Raw genomic sequence first — 13,115 nt, forward strand, 5'->3', positions numbered from 1 at the left:
AACCCACCACACTTGCCAAACATGTTTTGTTTGACTTGGATTGGGATCTTTCTGATTTGGACAGAACAGTCAGAAGAGTGCAGTTCTATTCAGTCCTGTGTTTAGCAAAGTGTTGGGGTTAGGCAAAGGTTCATTTGCCTAGTAAGAATCATTCAAATGTCACATTGAAAGGTATTTGAAAGGCATTGGGGGGGGCGGAGTTCTTTTTGTCCTGGTGCCTTCCTTTAGGGTTACACAGGCTGGATCAAAATGAATGGGAAGGATAAGTTAACACTGGCGTGATCGGTAGTGACTTTAACTGTGAAGCATTAAGGGTTATTTGGGAGAGCTGTTTTTCCCTGTTTGTTTATTTTTATACTGCCCCCCCCCCCCATTTTTGACAATGTTGTCTGGTTCTTTATGAAATGGCACCAGGTCAGCAACTGGAATGCCCATCTTCCATTTCAATCTGAACTTTTCAGTGTGTCAGTCTTTCTTGAGAACGCTACACTCTGCTTTCTTTTCTAGGAACAGCTACAAGCCTGTGTTTTATTCATAATGCTTGCTTTAGCTTGCACTGTGCTGTCCCTGTCTAGAATGCAGGACTTGATTATTTTGGGGTCTGGTTGTGCATTCTCCATGTGAAAGTGATGGCTTATTAGTGATTGTACATTCTGTGGGAAGAAAGGAAGGGTGGACTTGCTGACATTCTAACAATCTCCACAACTTGGATGAGAGAACTAAATGAATTGCTGCCGCTCTTTCCCAAGTTTCAGTGTTTGTCACAAAACATGAGAAAATGGTGCTAGATGAACGAGCGCTAACTAAATCTCATCAGTGGAGCAATTTACCATCAATAAATTTAGATGCTGTGGCGGTAGAAGCATTTCCAAAGGTGACTGCTTTAAATCACTTAGTGGTTGTATTAAACACCTTAAATCACTTATAATAGTGATCGTATTAAACAGCTGGTGCCAGCAAGGATAATCTGCATATAAATACAGGCTTTCCACAGCATCCTTTTTTGGATTGCATCTCTTGCACACAACCCACTACTTAGGGCTGCACATAACCTTGATTGCCACTCTTAAAGCTGACAGCCTTGACAATCATCCATTTGTACAGGGGAATGGACTGAAGTCAGCTCCCCTTTTCTCTCCCAGCAGGTGATCAGCGCACTCTCAGAGTTTGACACCACCATCTGTCCAGCAGGCCCATGCACGGCAATCCTTGTGCATGATAGCCTGTGTATAGCTCATTGCTCTGGACTAGAGTATGTGATTTAGAGCTGTAGAACGGATGCAAAGTAGATCTAAAAAAATAATAGTCATGGGCTAAATGATATTAGAATATTATTTTAATAAGGCATTGACCCATTTTGATTTTTGCGACACATGCCAGATAAGCACTTAGGAATGATGGAAATGCTATTTAAGTTTTATACATATAGTGCTTAAATGGTAGGTTAGTATTAGGTTTTTTCCCCCTGTGACAGCCTTACCCAATGTGGTGTCCTCTGGATGTTTTGGCATACAGCTCTTTTGATTCCAGACTACTGGATAGTTGTTGTCCAAACCATCAGGAGAGTACATTAGGGAAGGATGACCTAGAGAATCAAAACTAATTCAGTTTCAGTTTAGGTTCCAATCCTCAGTGAGTTTTTCTTTTAGAGCTTATCAACAAAAATGAGAAACACTGATTTCCATCCTCCGTCCACCTTTAATGTGATCAGAGTTCCTTTCTCTCTCACAATGCAATCCTGTGCATGTTTACTTGGGAAACGTCCTGTTGTGTTTTTGTCATAAGTGTGTTCAGGATTGCAGCCTTAATCTGGGAACAAGGACTAGGAGGAAACAATTGCGAAAGGCTTCTTTGGAATATTTCTCAGTTATATAGTTTGATGATTCAGTGTTAGGGCATGTAAGAAAAAAATGAGAGGCATTAGGGAACATTTTTTGATCCTGTCCAAGAATTCGCTAGGGGCTAGGAATCATAAGGCTGTTTTTAAAAAATAAGGTTAGGTCCCCTGTGTTCTGACTGCAAGCGTGCTTTAGCATAATCAGATTGCTCCAGCGATATGAATGGTATGGTGCCCAGTAAGATGGTGTTGGAGAGTAAACAAGGGAAACTGAGAACTAAGACCTTTGGACTCTTTGTTTCTTGCTGTTACAAAAAAACTTAATGGGGAGAAACAAGTTGCCAGGAATATGGAATAATGGAATATGGAATAGCGAAGGTTTCAAAATAAGGTGTGTCTCCTTCTTCCAGCATCCTTGTAGCTACCGGCATAATATCTTCTTGTAACTGATTCAAGAATCATATCAACGCCAGCTCTCCAAGGGAAGTATAACGTATGGTTCTGGGAACCCGGATACATAGTTCCAGCCTTGCACATGTGTTCAAACTTTCTATTCTAATATTTTCCTTCTTAGGAATAGAACCAAAGATATCCCAAAGTATAATAACTCAGCCTCAAATTGTACATAATGGCTTTGCTGGACACTCAAATACAGGGATTTTTGAGCTATAAACTTTTTAAGATTTAAAACTCTGCCAGTGCATTAAAAGAAGAAAATGCTTTTTGCTATATATATTTATTGTACAAAAAAAATCTAAAAAAGGACAAAGAGAAATTGGAACAGAAGCAATGGTTATGATATACTGGACAGACTAAAGCCAGTTACAGAACAAATTTAGTTTATACAACACAGAAGAGAAATATAGCCAAGGCAATCCTTATTTGTGTTTGCTTTCCTCTAATTTTCTTTTTCTAAGATGTATGTGAAATAACAGCTGTTACAAGATCCAGTTGTTCTGACCCCAGTTCCTCATAAATGAGTGCCATCTTAATTTAATTTTTGTGTTTTCAGTCAGTAACCCCTATGGGGCAGGAGAGATTAGAAAATATGTGCAATGGTGGATTTTTGGCAAAGCGAACAGCTAGGAGCTTGTTCAACTGAGAGAGGAATACTGTTTTCGCGGTAAAAGGTCTGTGACATAATTCTTAACTAACTCTAAATTTGTTAAGTGAAACAGACCATAACTGTGTCAATTTGATAAATGGCAATGAAACCATGTAAAAAAACAGCATCAAAAATAGGGTATGATATGGCATGATTTTTGAAGGCAGCAAAATGCCAGCAGAATTAGATTGGTTTCTTTTTTTCCAATAGTTACAGTGGTACCTTGGTTTACGAACTTAATCCGTTCCGGAAGCCCGTTCTTAAACCCAAAGCATTCTTAAACCAAGGCGTGCTTTCCCATAGCAGCGGGGGACTCAATTTACAAATGGAACACACTCAACAGGAAGCAAAACATGTTCTGCTTCCAAGGCAAAGTTCACAAACCAAAACACCTACTTCCGGGTTTGCAGCTTTCTTAATCCAAGTTGTTCATAAACTAAGCTGTTCTTAAACCAAGGTACCACTGTACTGAAAAATTTACAGAGTAGTCCTAACACTCAGATCCACTGGCTGGAGGGGTTAGGATTAGGCAGAGGTGCCTCTTTATCAGCAAAGAAGCACTCTGCTTATAGGCAGATCACCATGCCCATGGAATGCAGCGTGGACATTGCAGAGTGGGGATGGGTTGGGGTGAATTTGAGTCTACTAGGTTAAAGTCCCCTTCATTCTCTTGAGAGAGGCCCAACGATCAGGTTCTCTCCACCTATGTCAGCCTAAAGCTGGTATAAATAATTTCCCCCCACTGGAATCAATGGGCGGGGTTTAAAAAAAAATCTACCACTTCACACCCCACCCCACTTAGAGTAACTGTCAGTCATTTCTGTGCCTTTACGTTTTCCTCATTTCTGGATTCTGTAATTAAGTCTCATACTACTGGTATAAAAGATATCCCTGTTCCACAGATGATACAGAGATAAAGCTAATTTGCCTCAAAGTTACACCAAAATTGGTGCTGAAGCTCACAGAAGAGTTAAATAGTTTTAAGAGCAAGCCCTTTAGTACTAAGTATTATGCCATCCATTCTCCTGTTGACACATTCTTGACTCGCAGGCAACAGCAAAAAACTGTCTTTCTAGGACTCCTCTTTTCCCCATAAATGAGGCACAATCTGTAATTGTGCTAAAAGTCTAACTTCAGCCTCTTCTCCCAGACTTAATTATTTGGCATGGGTTCTTCTCGCTCGTCCATGACAACTTGGGGGAAACTAAAGCTAGCTGGACATTGGTTGACTAATTCTAAACTATGAAAGATCTTCAGAAAGATTTGATAGCAAGAAGAAGTACATAAATGGCCGGTAGGTGTTTATTTCACTAAGAAAGCAGCTAGTGAGTTAGTTTGCCCTATGAGCATTGTATTCGGTGGCATGGCAGTAACAAGACACTTTGTGGCTTGGAAGTCAGATATAACAATGTGTGGTTGCTGAGATTGCAGAACTACGCAGTGTATTGCCTTCGGCAGGAAAGGATTCGACACCAAGATTCATATGCACTAATCTTCACACACAGCCATTACAAAAAGAGAAAGCACAGACATAAAAGTATCTCTTCTTGAGCTCTAGGGTGTGTCACAAAAGGGAAAGCCCATCCTAGTCTCTTTAAATTTTCTTTAACCTTCTATAGTGCAAATGGTACCTTAGCCCAAAGCAGTCTTTCAATACAGACAATTTTTACAGTGAACATTCAGCGTTTTTAAGTCCAGATGCTTTGCTTCACTCCTGCAAAGTCTCTGAGGCCTCCTCAAATGTCCTGATAGGATGGCCTCTTGCTTCCAAAGTGAACTGGTATCCCTTTTGTAGAGAAAGGCAGCCATTCAAGATGTTGGTGGATAGGTGTGAATGGGACACACACTGCCCCAATACAACAGAAGTCCCTGTTGATTAACACCAGCCATGGACCTAAAACCAACTTGCACCTCTTGGGGAAACTAAAATGACTATATGGCACGATGCATGCTATAGTGGCATTAGCTTTCCTCTCAGAATCCCAGTTTCCCCTCATTGGCAGTCAGTCTCAAGACAGCCAATGGGTTTCCATCTGGAAAGGTTGAGATGACAGCTATGCACGTCCCACATGCAGGACTGGAGTGAAAAGCTCTGAACTCTTATTTTTTTATATTTTAATTTTTTTATATATTTTTACATTTTTATTTTGTTGTTCAAGTGCTGTGTTTGGTCATGTGATCAAAACAAACAAACAAAAACAATCTTAACCAGTGAATGGCCTTTTGGTCATGTGATTTAAAAAATACTTTGCCTGTGTCACTTGTCATCCTCAAACTCATTTCTTCATTTCATACCCACAGGCACATGCGCTCACATGCTCACACTCGCGCTCACACTCACTCATACACCCCTATGACATTTATGCACAGTAACATCAACAAAAAAGTTAATAATAATAATATACTTGTAGGACTGATATTTACATGCATACATCCAAAAATAGCCATGCCTGTTTGCCTTTTGTGAGTCAAATTACCCAAAGCAAAATACTATCCCATCAAAGGAGCCACTAGTAGCAGGTGAATTGGAATTATCTTTCTAGTTTAGCACCATTGGGCAGTAGAAGGGTGGGGTGGGGAATCAAACCACCCAAATCCCAGAAAGAAAACATCCACGTTTCAGGTGAGACCTGCCCATCTATTTTGTATACCATACTTAATGGGTAGGCTGGATTAGTGTTTAACAGGAAAAGAATGGTAAAATGGACTGTATCATTGCAGTCCTAAGCACACTTACCCCAAGGTAAGCATTGCTGAACATAGCAGGGCTTATTTCTGAATAAGCGTTCATGGGATCAGGTTGCATGCCTCTCAAAACAATCCTTAACGGCATTTGTTCTACTGGGACTTTTATCTCCACATGTGAGATTCAGGAATAGATTCTCCATCACTCTTAAGTTTTCTTCACTAACCAGAAACTCTGTTATCAGGAATGGGAGCCTTTGGCCCTCCAGGTGTTGATGGACTACAGCTCCCATCATCCTTTACCATGCTTTCTGGGGCTAATAAGAAGCAGGAGTCCAACTATATGTGGAGGGCCCTGGGGTCCCTATGTCTGCTCTGTATTAATGAGGTACGCATTAACCAAAACACAATGAACTGGTAAAAAAATAATAGAGAGGTTATGAAAAAAAGTTCTCCAGTTATCAGCCGTTCCCTCAACAATCCCTTCTGACCATAGTCTCTGTGATGTACAAATGCATCTAATGAGCTACTTGTAGGCATATCCCAATACAGTGATTCCATCCCAATACAATTAATTGCATATTCTGTGTTAACTCTAAACTTCAGCTATTTTCAGCTAATCATTTTGAATGTCTGCTGTTATAACAAGTTTAAAAAATGTGTCCTGTTTCTCTACTGACTATACAAGCAAGTCACAGCAATGAACTGTTTTTTGGAAAACTACACTGCATTCAAAAATAGACATTTGGAGATGTCCCACTGGAAGAAGCCCAACTCCTAGGGATCCAATTTGACCATGATCACCTCAGTTTTCCACAATGATGTGTCTATATCCTTCCACCCCCTACAGCTGAGCAAAGCCACCAACAGGAAATTATATTTAATGAAAAATAGTTTTGTCGTACACTTCCCCCCTCTGCGTCTCGCAACAGGGAAGAGTTGTGTAGTGCAAAGTATGTGGCCCTGTGCCATAGCAGTTCAACTAAGAACAACTTCTTAAAGCAAGATTAAAATTAAGTATCTGATAACATAACAGCAAAATAAACCCTGGCTGGTCTTGGCAGATTTCAAACTGGGTTCTAGGAAGAAGCATTTTTGTGGAACATTTGTTGCGACGGTCCTCTCTGAATGGAGATTTTGTGTAATAATATCTGCTAGATATTAGATAGCTGAGTGAGGTAATATGCCACATCAGTGAGGATTATCACATTGATTCATGCTTTCCCTATCACAGATTAACAGTCATCTGCATGTTATTGTCAAATTCCTTTTTCAATTGAAACATTCTGATTTCAGTCCCAGAAACAAAACTCAAGCCTGCTTATTGATTTTAAAACAAACTGCACAACTATCTTCCTACTCTGTTTTTATAGAATAGTGCCAGATATAACAGTCTGAGAGTATGACACTGCTAACCTGAAATCTCACTTCTATACACTTCCCTCTTTTCAGCTTCCAACCACAATTCCTTCTAAAACAATAACAGAACACATAACTCTGTTTTATGCATGACATAAAACCAGTGATGTGGCCACTGCAACTGAATCTGAACTCATGTTCTACTTCTTTTTATACTTCCAGAAGCAGAGAGGCAAGGGGCTGGAAGACAAGAGTTGTAACAGGATACTAGCTAGAATTGCCTCCTGTACACTGCAAGACCAGTTCAAGATCCCCTTTGCTTTCTAAGCATGCATAGATACTGTACACTTATGCACTTTAGAAAGCAAACATGAAAGTTGCATCCTTTCGACAAAAAGTAACACTGAGTTTCTCAAACCCCTAGTCCTTTATCAAAGCCAGTGTTATACATGTGTGTGTTATATATCAGTAACTTGGCTCTCTAGGAAGCACACCCTCATTAAATTAGTAAAGCATTCTGTTGCCAGTCTGAATTGGATTTTCATGGTTCAGGTACATCAATTCTGTTGGACTGAGGAGGCTGCAGGCACAGTCCTCCTGAATCTGTTAAGAAAATGGGTTCTGCAACACTGTCCTGATTGTCAAATTGACCTTGTTGCCAGAGTGGGTAATGATCACAGTGGTGTTTGCCTACCTAAGTGCTGGCTGGGGAGGAACAATAGAGATCCAGTAAGAAAAGCAACTGTATTTCAACTAACGTTAGAAGAGGAATAATGTCAAATGTTCTTTGTATTAAGGAATGAACTAGATGGGGAAAGAGACCAGTGCCTGATTATTTCTTTTCCTTTAAAAGTCATCTTCCTTTTCAGTACCTCTTCACCAATCTCTAGTGGAGGGCCTTAGCTCCTTAACTCACAAGCTGATCAATATGCTATCTATCTATCTCCCTCCCTCCCTCCCTCCCTCCCTCTCTCTATCTCTCTCTCTCTATATATATATCCTGCTGTTATGCAAAGAAGAAGTGTCATGCCTTAAAGATCACTTGGTAAAGTCAATGGCATCAATCAAGGAATCCCATCTCACATCTTTTCTTTGAACCACCTGCTCCTATGCTCTTTCCCAGTTCAAGGAGAGATCCTACAAAGCTAATATTTTCCAAAGGGAAAAGCAGAGGCATGAAGTAGAGGTAACTGTGCTTGATTAAAGTATTGCTGAACAAGTGACTTCTTTAGTACATCTGGCAAAGGCCCACAGCCATGGAATCTTTCAGAGAAAGAACAAGAACAAATGAAATCGATCATCATTTTCCATTGCATCAAAAGGACTGGTGACATTTCTTCAAATACCAGATTCTCTTCAGACTTCCAGAGAAAGCTGTTCCAATCAATCACAACAATTAGAGATTTATTTCTTTTGATTTCTCAGGAACTGGAGAGAAAAAAGAATGGCATTGCTCTACATCACCATGTAGCAACTGCTCAGATTCCCCATTAATAAAAAATACCAATTCCACTCATGTCAAATTGCTGGGATATATTTTGTTAGATAAATCTCACAGTAAAAAAAACATGTAGTAAGTACACTTCTCTTCCCTCAGCTTTTTATTCTAAATACAGTATATTTTAATATGAAACTAGCAAGATATGTCCTTCATATTTCTGATATTCTCTTTTGTGATGCTTGGTGGCACACTATGAAGGAAACTATAATTTAGTTTCTGTTGTTTTTAATCTAATGATCCACCCAAAATACAAGCTGCAGAAAAAGGAAATGAAGGTAACAAATATAACATATTGAGAACTTAAATGCTTTGCAGTCACCTTAAAGAATCCAAGTGACCCCAAACCGTTGAGGATTCCTGGCTTAAATCCTGTCATGGGCTTCCATCTGCAGAGCTGCTGTCCTGTATATACTTAAGCTAGCTAGTTCATTTGCACAAAGTTAAGTTAATGTAATTTAGCATAAGAAAAGGTAAGTTTGAGTGCTTTGAAAAAGAGTGAAGCGCTTCAGTCTATAAGTGCTAGAGAGGGGTAGTGTAGCACAAAAAAGAGCTGATCTCTGTGCAACCTTGAGCAAGGGACTGTTCCCTTTTTTGGATTTTAGGGTTTAAACCCATGAGAAGTGCTAAGATTTTGCTTAGCTAGGGCAGCATTGAACTCCCTAGCAACAGGGTAAGAGGCAGGGTAGGGAGTTAAGATTTTCCACAGCATCTCATCCTATGCACCTTCATCCAAGCCTTCATTCAAAGTTTGCCCAACATTCTGGTACCCTGTAACTTCAGATCAGGAAGGCAAAGATTCCATAGTATGTATCGACCTACAAAAGGACCAAAATTTGTCCATACAAGAATTGAACTGGGTGGTGATGTACACAGCTTCTTTAATACAATAAGTGCTAGATTTTGAAAGGTGGTAATCTGTAGGATGAATTAGTTCCTGGTGGTCTAATCTGATTCTTTATCCATCCAAAAAAAAAGCAACTTCAGGAGAAGTCGAGTGACATAGTTTAGCTGCTTTCATGCAATAGAACAGCTGTAATTCTGGCAAACAAGTTGATGGGTGGCTCAATAGAGTCTTGCTAAAAAATTTGAACAAACACTTGGCTCCAGGGTCTGCTACAGACTCCCCTCCAGTCCATCACCCCCACACCCAGGTTCCAGACCCATGACAGAAATTTCTGAAGGGTTGCATCATGCCACACAGCAGCTCGCTAGACAGCCCAAGCAGAGAAGTGGAGAAACAAGCCCTAAAGCAGCAGGAACAGCTGAACTCTGGAGAAACAGGGATTCTGATTTCATACTGTCATGAAAATAGCAGAAGGGAAGTAAAGACGCCACAATGGTATGAGTAGTCTGAGCCTGACTGTTCCAGTTTGGCGCAATAAGGCATTGTCTACTTCAGAGAGAATTCTCATTTGCTCTTTCCCCTTCCTTCATTAAGCAACTGCAAATTCTGCACCTCAGATTTATTGGAGAAATTATGAACAGCCTGCAGAAGCAAACTCTTGCCTGAATAGAATTCATACTTTGACCTCACAAATTGAGGTGCGTAAGTCTACTTTCCAAATGCCATAAATAGCCTGGGGCCACCTACTCACTATAAGAGCTTTCCTACACCTAACTTTTTCCCTATTTGAATATAGAAATACTTCTGCAAGAAACAAAGTTCACGATATATGCCATTTCATCTGCCTAAGTGCTTCAGCTTTTGAGAACAACATTTCAATGGCTCCTTCAATCTATAATTTGGCTGCTTAATTGAACAAATGAATCCCCCCTCCCCCCAAACAGACTACATTCAAACTTTTGTCCCATCACAGATGGAAAATTTACAGGGAATGGTTGAATTGTGGTGACTATCAAACAGCAACAATTTCTAATTCACATAGGATGTGAACCACTAACCAATGGGTTGCTCTGTTGGCTCCAAATTGCAGTATAGCATTAGTCACTTGGGTTGAAAATCCACACTGGAATCAATACCTTGACTCCACATTTAGAGCCATTATAGGTAACACCACAATTACCAAGACCTTATCCTCCCCTAAGAGCTTCTCCTATTTAAACTTTTATATCCTCCTTTGATTCTAAGAATCGTAAGCCATGGATATGAAATCCATTATAACCCAACATCTTCCCAAGGCTGTCGACTCGAAGGAGGCCAGTGACAATATCTACAACCAATTTGGCATTATCAAGTAACTTACATCTGTCTGGGGACATCAGTGTAGAGGCTTCAGCAGGCATTCTATCTGACCCTTCTATGCCAGTTTCTAAACCTAGAAATCAAGCTCAAATATGGCATTTGCTAAATGCCCAGTGTTTGGCTAGTGTTTCATCATCTGAAGAGCAATGATCTTTTCAATATACTGTTGAAAAAAAGTAACACCAACTCTAGATTAAATACATTCTGTGGCATAAAAACAATTAGAGACCATTGCATCTCTTTTTATGAGTTAAAGTATAATTTCCCTATGTTATCCTGGGCTTTGTTGCCTCAAATAGTAGGAAGCAGAATTGCACTGTGTTTCTTGGTTAGAGAAAGGAAGGTCACACTGTAGTTTCATGGAAGGCTATAGACAGGTTAAGGATCTACATAAGTGCATTTTAAAATAAAAAGAGCATTGATACAACAGTGAAGGTGAAGAGGAGCCAGACACAGCAACACACTCATGCGACTGCTGTGTTATTAAAAACTGCCTAACACTAACAAGCCATTTTTCCCAGAGATGGGGAACTTGCAGTCCCTAAGATGCTATAAGACTTCACATCCCATCAGCCTCAGCTGACATGACCAGTTGTCAAGGATGATAGGAGTGGTGGCCCAACATCATCTTGGAGGGACATGGGCTCCCCATTCCTGCTCTAGCCATTAGAAACAATTCTTGCAAGTGGCCAAATCATATGTGTGTGTCTAGTTCAGTTAGCAAAGAAAACCATTAGTTCTATATATACATTGGGTGGGGGGGCCTTCATCACTGAAACATTAAACAAAAGTTATGCTTAAAGGAAAGCTCCAATGCAGAGAATGATTCAATAAATAAAGGAAATATTTCTCCTCTACTGCATCTTTGACAGACTCCTACCCTGCAAGTGAAAACCCTTGGTGGTATAAGTCAAATTATGCCTGAGGAGTAAAAGGGGACAGAGATCCTTTGTCCTCACATGAACAAGACTCTTTTCCCCACTACTTCAAAAATGAACTTAGGTTAAGTACATGTTAAGCTAACAGCAACTTTGAATTCAGTGAGTTGAGTTTACAGTTTCCTAAGGACACTAACACTGAAGGATATCAACTTTGAAGTGGATAGTGTCAATCTGCATGAGGGATACTGAAACTAAGGAGGTGGACTTACACCCAAGGCAGATGGAATTAATTTTTTCCTCTGATTGGACAGCTCCTCCAACACCCATCTAAGTCTACGGACTACACTTCTACTTCATCACCTTGGAACTATGCATCAGAGAAAAACATGGCAAGTGGACTCTAGTTTCTGTTTCTTGGGCATCTCCTAACTTTTAAGGGAGTCTGTCTCACAAAAGGCAGGCAGGTTCAGCAACCCTCAAAGTCCCACATCATATTCACCCACCCACCCACCCCCCAAAATGCCAAATATTCCCCAAGCTGGCTGGTCCCTTTCTCTGTCTTTCTTCATCTTAATACAAAATATTTACCTCTTTTTCCCCTCTTTATCTCTATAGCTCCATACAACATTTTATTTAACTTAACAATCACAATCTAGGAAGCTTTCACTGTTTGTAAACGGGTTGAAGAGCCTCTCTCTTTCTGATGAACTTTTCCCACTTTGTAATCATTTTACTCTCAGATTGAGAGAGAAAGGGGGTTGGGAAGAAAAACAATACCAGTAAAAGTAAAGCTTGAGCAATGATGGGTCAAACAAAGGGTTTTGGAAGAGAAGAGGTCATTTCAGATCTGCCTCAGCGAGGAAAGTATTGATCCAAGCCAACTCATTCACTCTCCAGTAACGTGACGTCTGTTTTGATTATTGCACAGTGCATGATGTCACTTCAGAGATTTTCAATACAATTCTATCCATCTTGTTCTTTTCCCACAATTATTTTCTCTTCAGAAATGTTTCAAAATGATCAGGAATGGATTCATCAGTGTCAGGATGCATCATCGAAGCAGGAATCCAGGGAAATCATGAGGAAGGGGTGACAGGACAGGCAGAGGGTTTAAGAGCATCCACACCTGTCAACAACCATGCCAGGGATTTTGCCATAGATTATCTGCTGTTTGTCATTGAAGTACAGCATGTTGATGGGGGACATCTTGGTGGGCGTGCAGCAAGGCCCGGCTGAGCCCCGGGGATTGGCCTGCTGCACCAGATGGGTATGAGGATATTTCTGCATGAACATATACTCGCACTGGCCGGAACAATAGTTGGCTTTGTACCGCTTGGGGGCGATAATCCAATCCCAGCCGAAGGCCTCAAAATCAACAGTCAGTGGGTAGCGGCAGCAACGGGACTCAGTTGAGTGCTCGTCGCAGTCTAGTCCCAGGTTCCTCCGGGACCGTTTGTTGTTCTCCAGCACGCGTAGCTCCATGAAAGGGTGCTGGGGGTGGGAATGGAAGGGAGAAAACAAAAGAGTTACGTGTTTATGTGCAG

The 13,115-nt window shown here is 40.5% G+C and overlaps 1 protein-coding gene across 1 annotated transcript in view; it reads right to left on the bottom strand.

The window, feature by feature from the left end:
* Positions 1 to 232: 232 nt before the first annotated feature.
* GDF11 (growth differentiation factor 11) overlaps positions 233 to 13,115 on the bottom strand; it is a 38,149-nt gene continuing 25,266 nt past the window's right edge. The window contains exon 3 of the mRNA XM_083490347.1: positions 233 to 13,062. Coding sequence (XP_083346473.1) covers positions 12,682 to 13,062 — 381 coding nt within the window. The 3' untranslated portion in view covers positions 233 to 12,681. The remainder of the gene's footprint in view (positions 13,063 to 13,115) is intronic.

Source organism: Podarcis liolepis (assembly GCF_965112155.1).
Source record: "Podarcis liolepis genome assembly, chromosome: 2".
Lineage (NCBI taxonomy): Eukaryota > Metazoa > Chordata > Lepidosauria > Squamata > Lacertidae > Podarcis > Podarcis liolepis.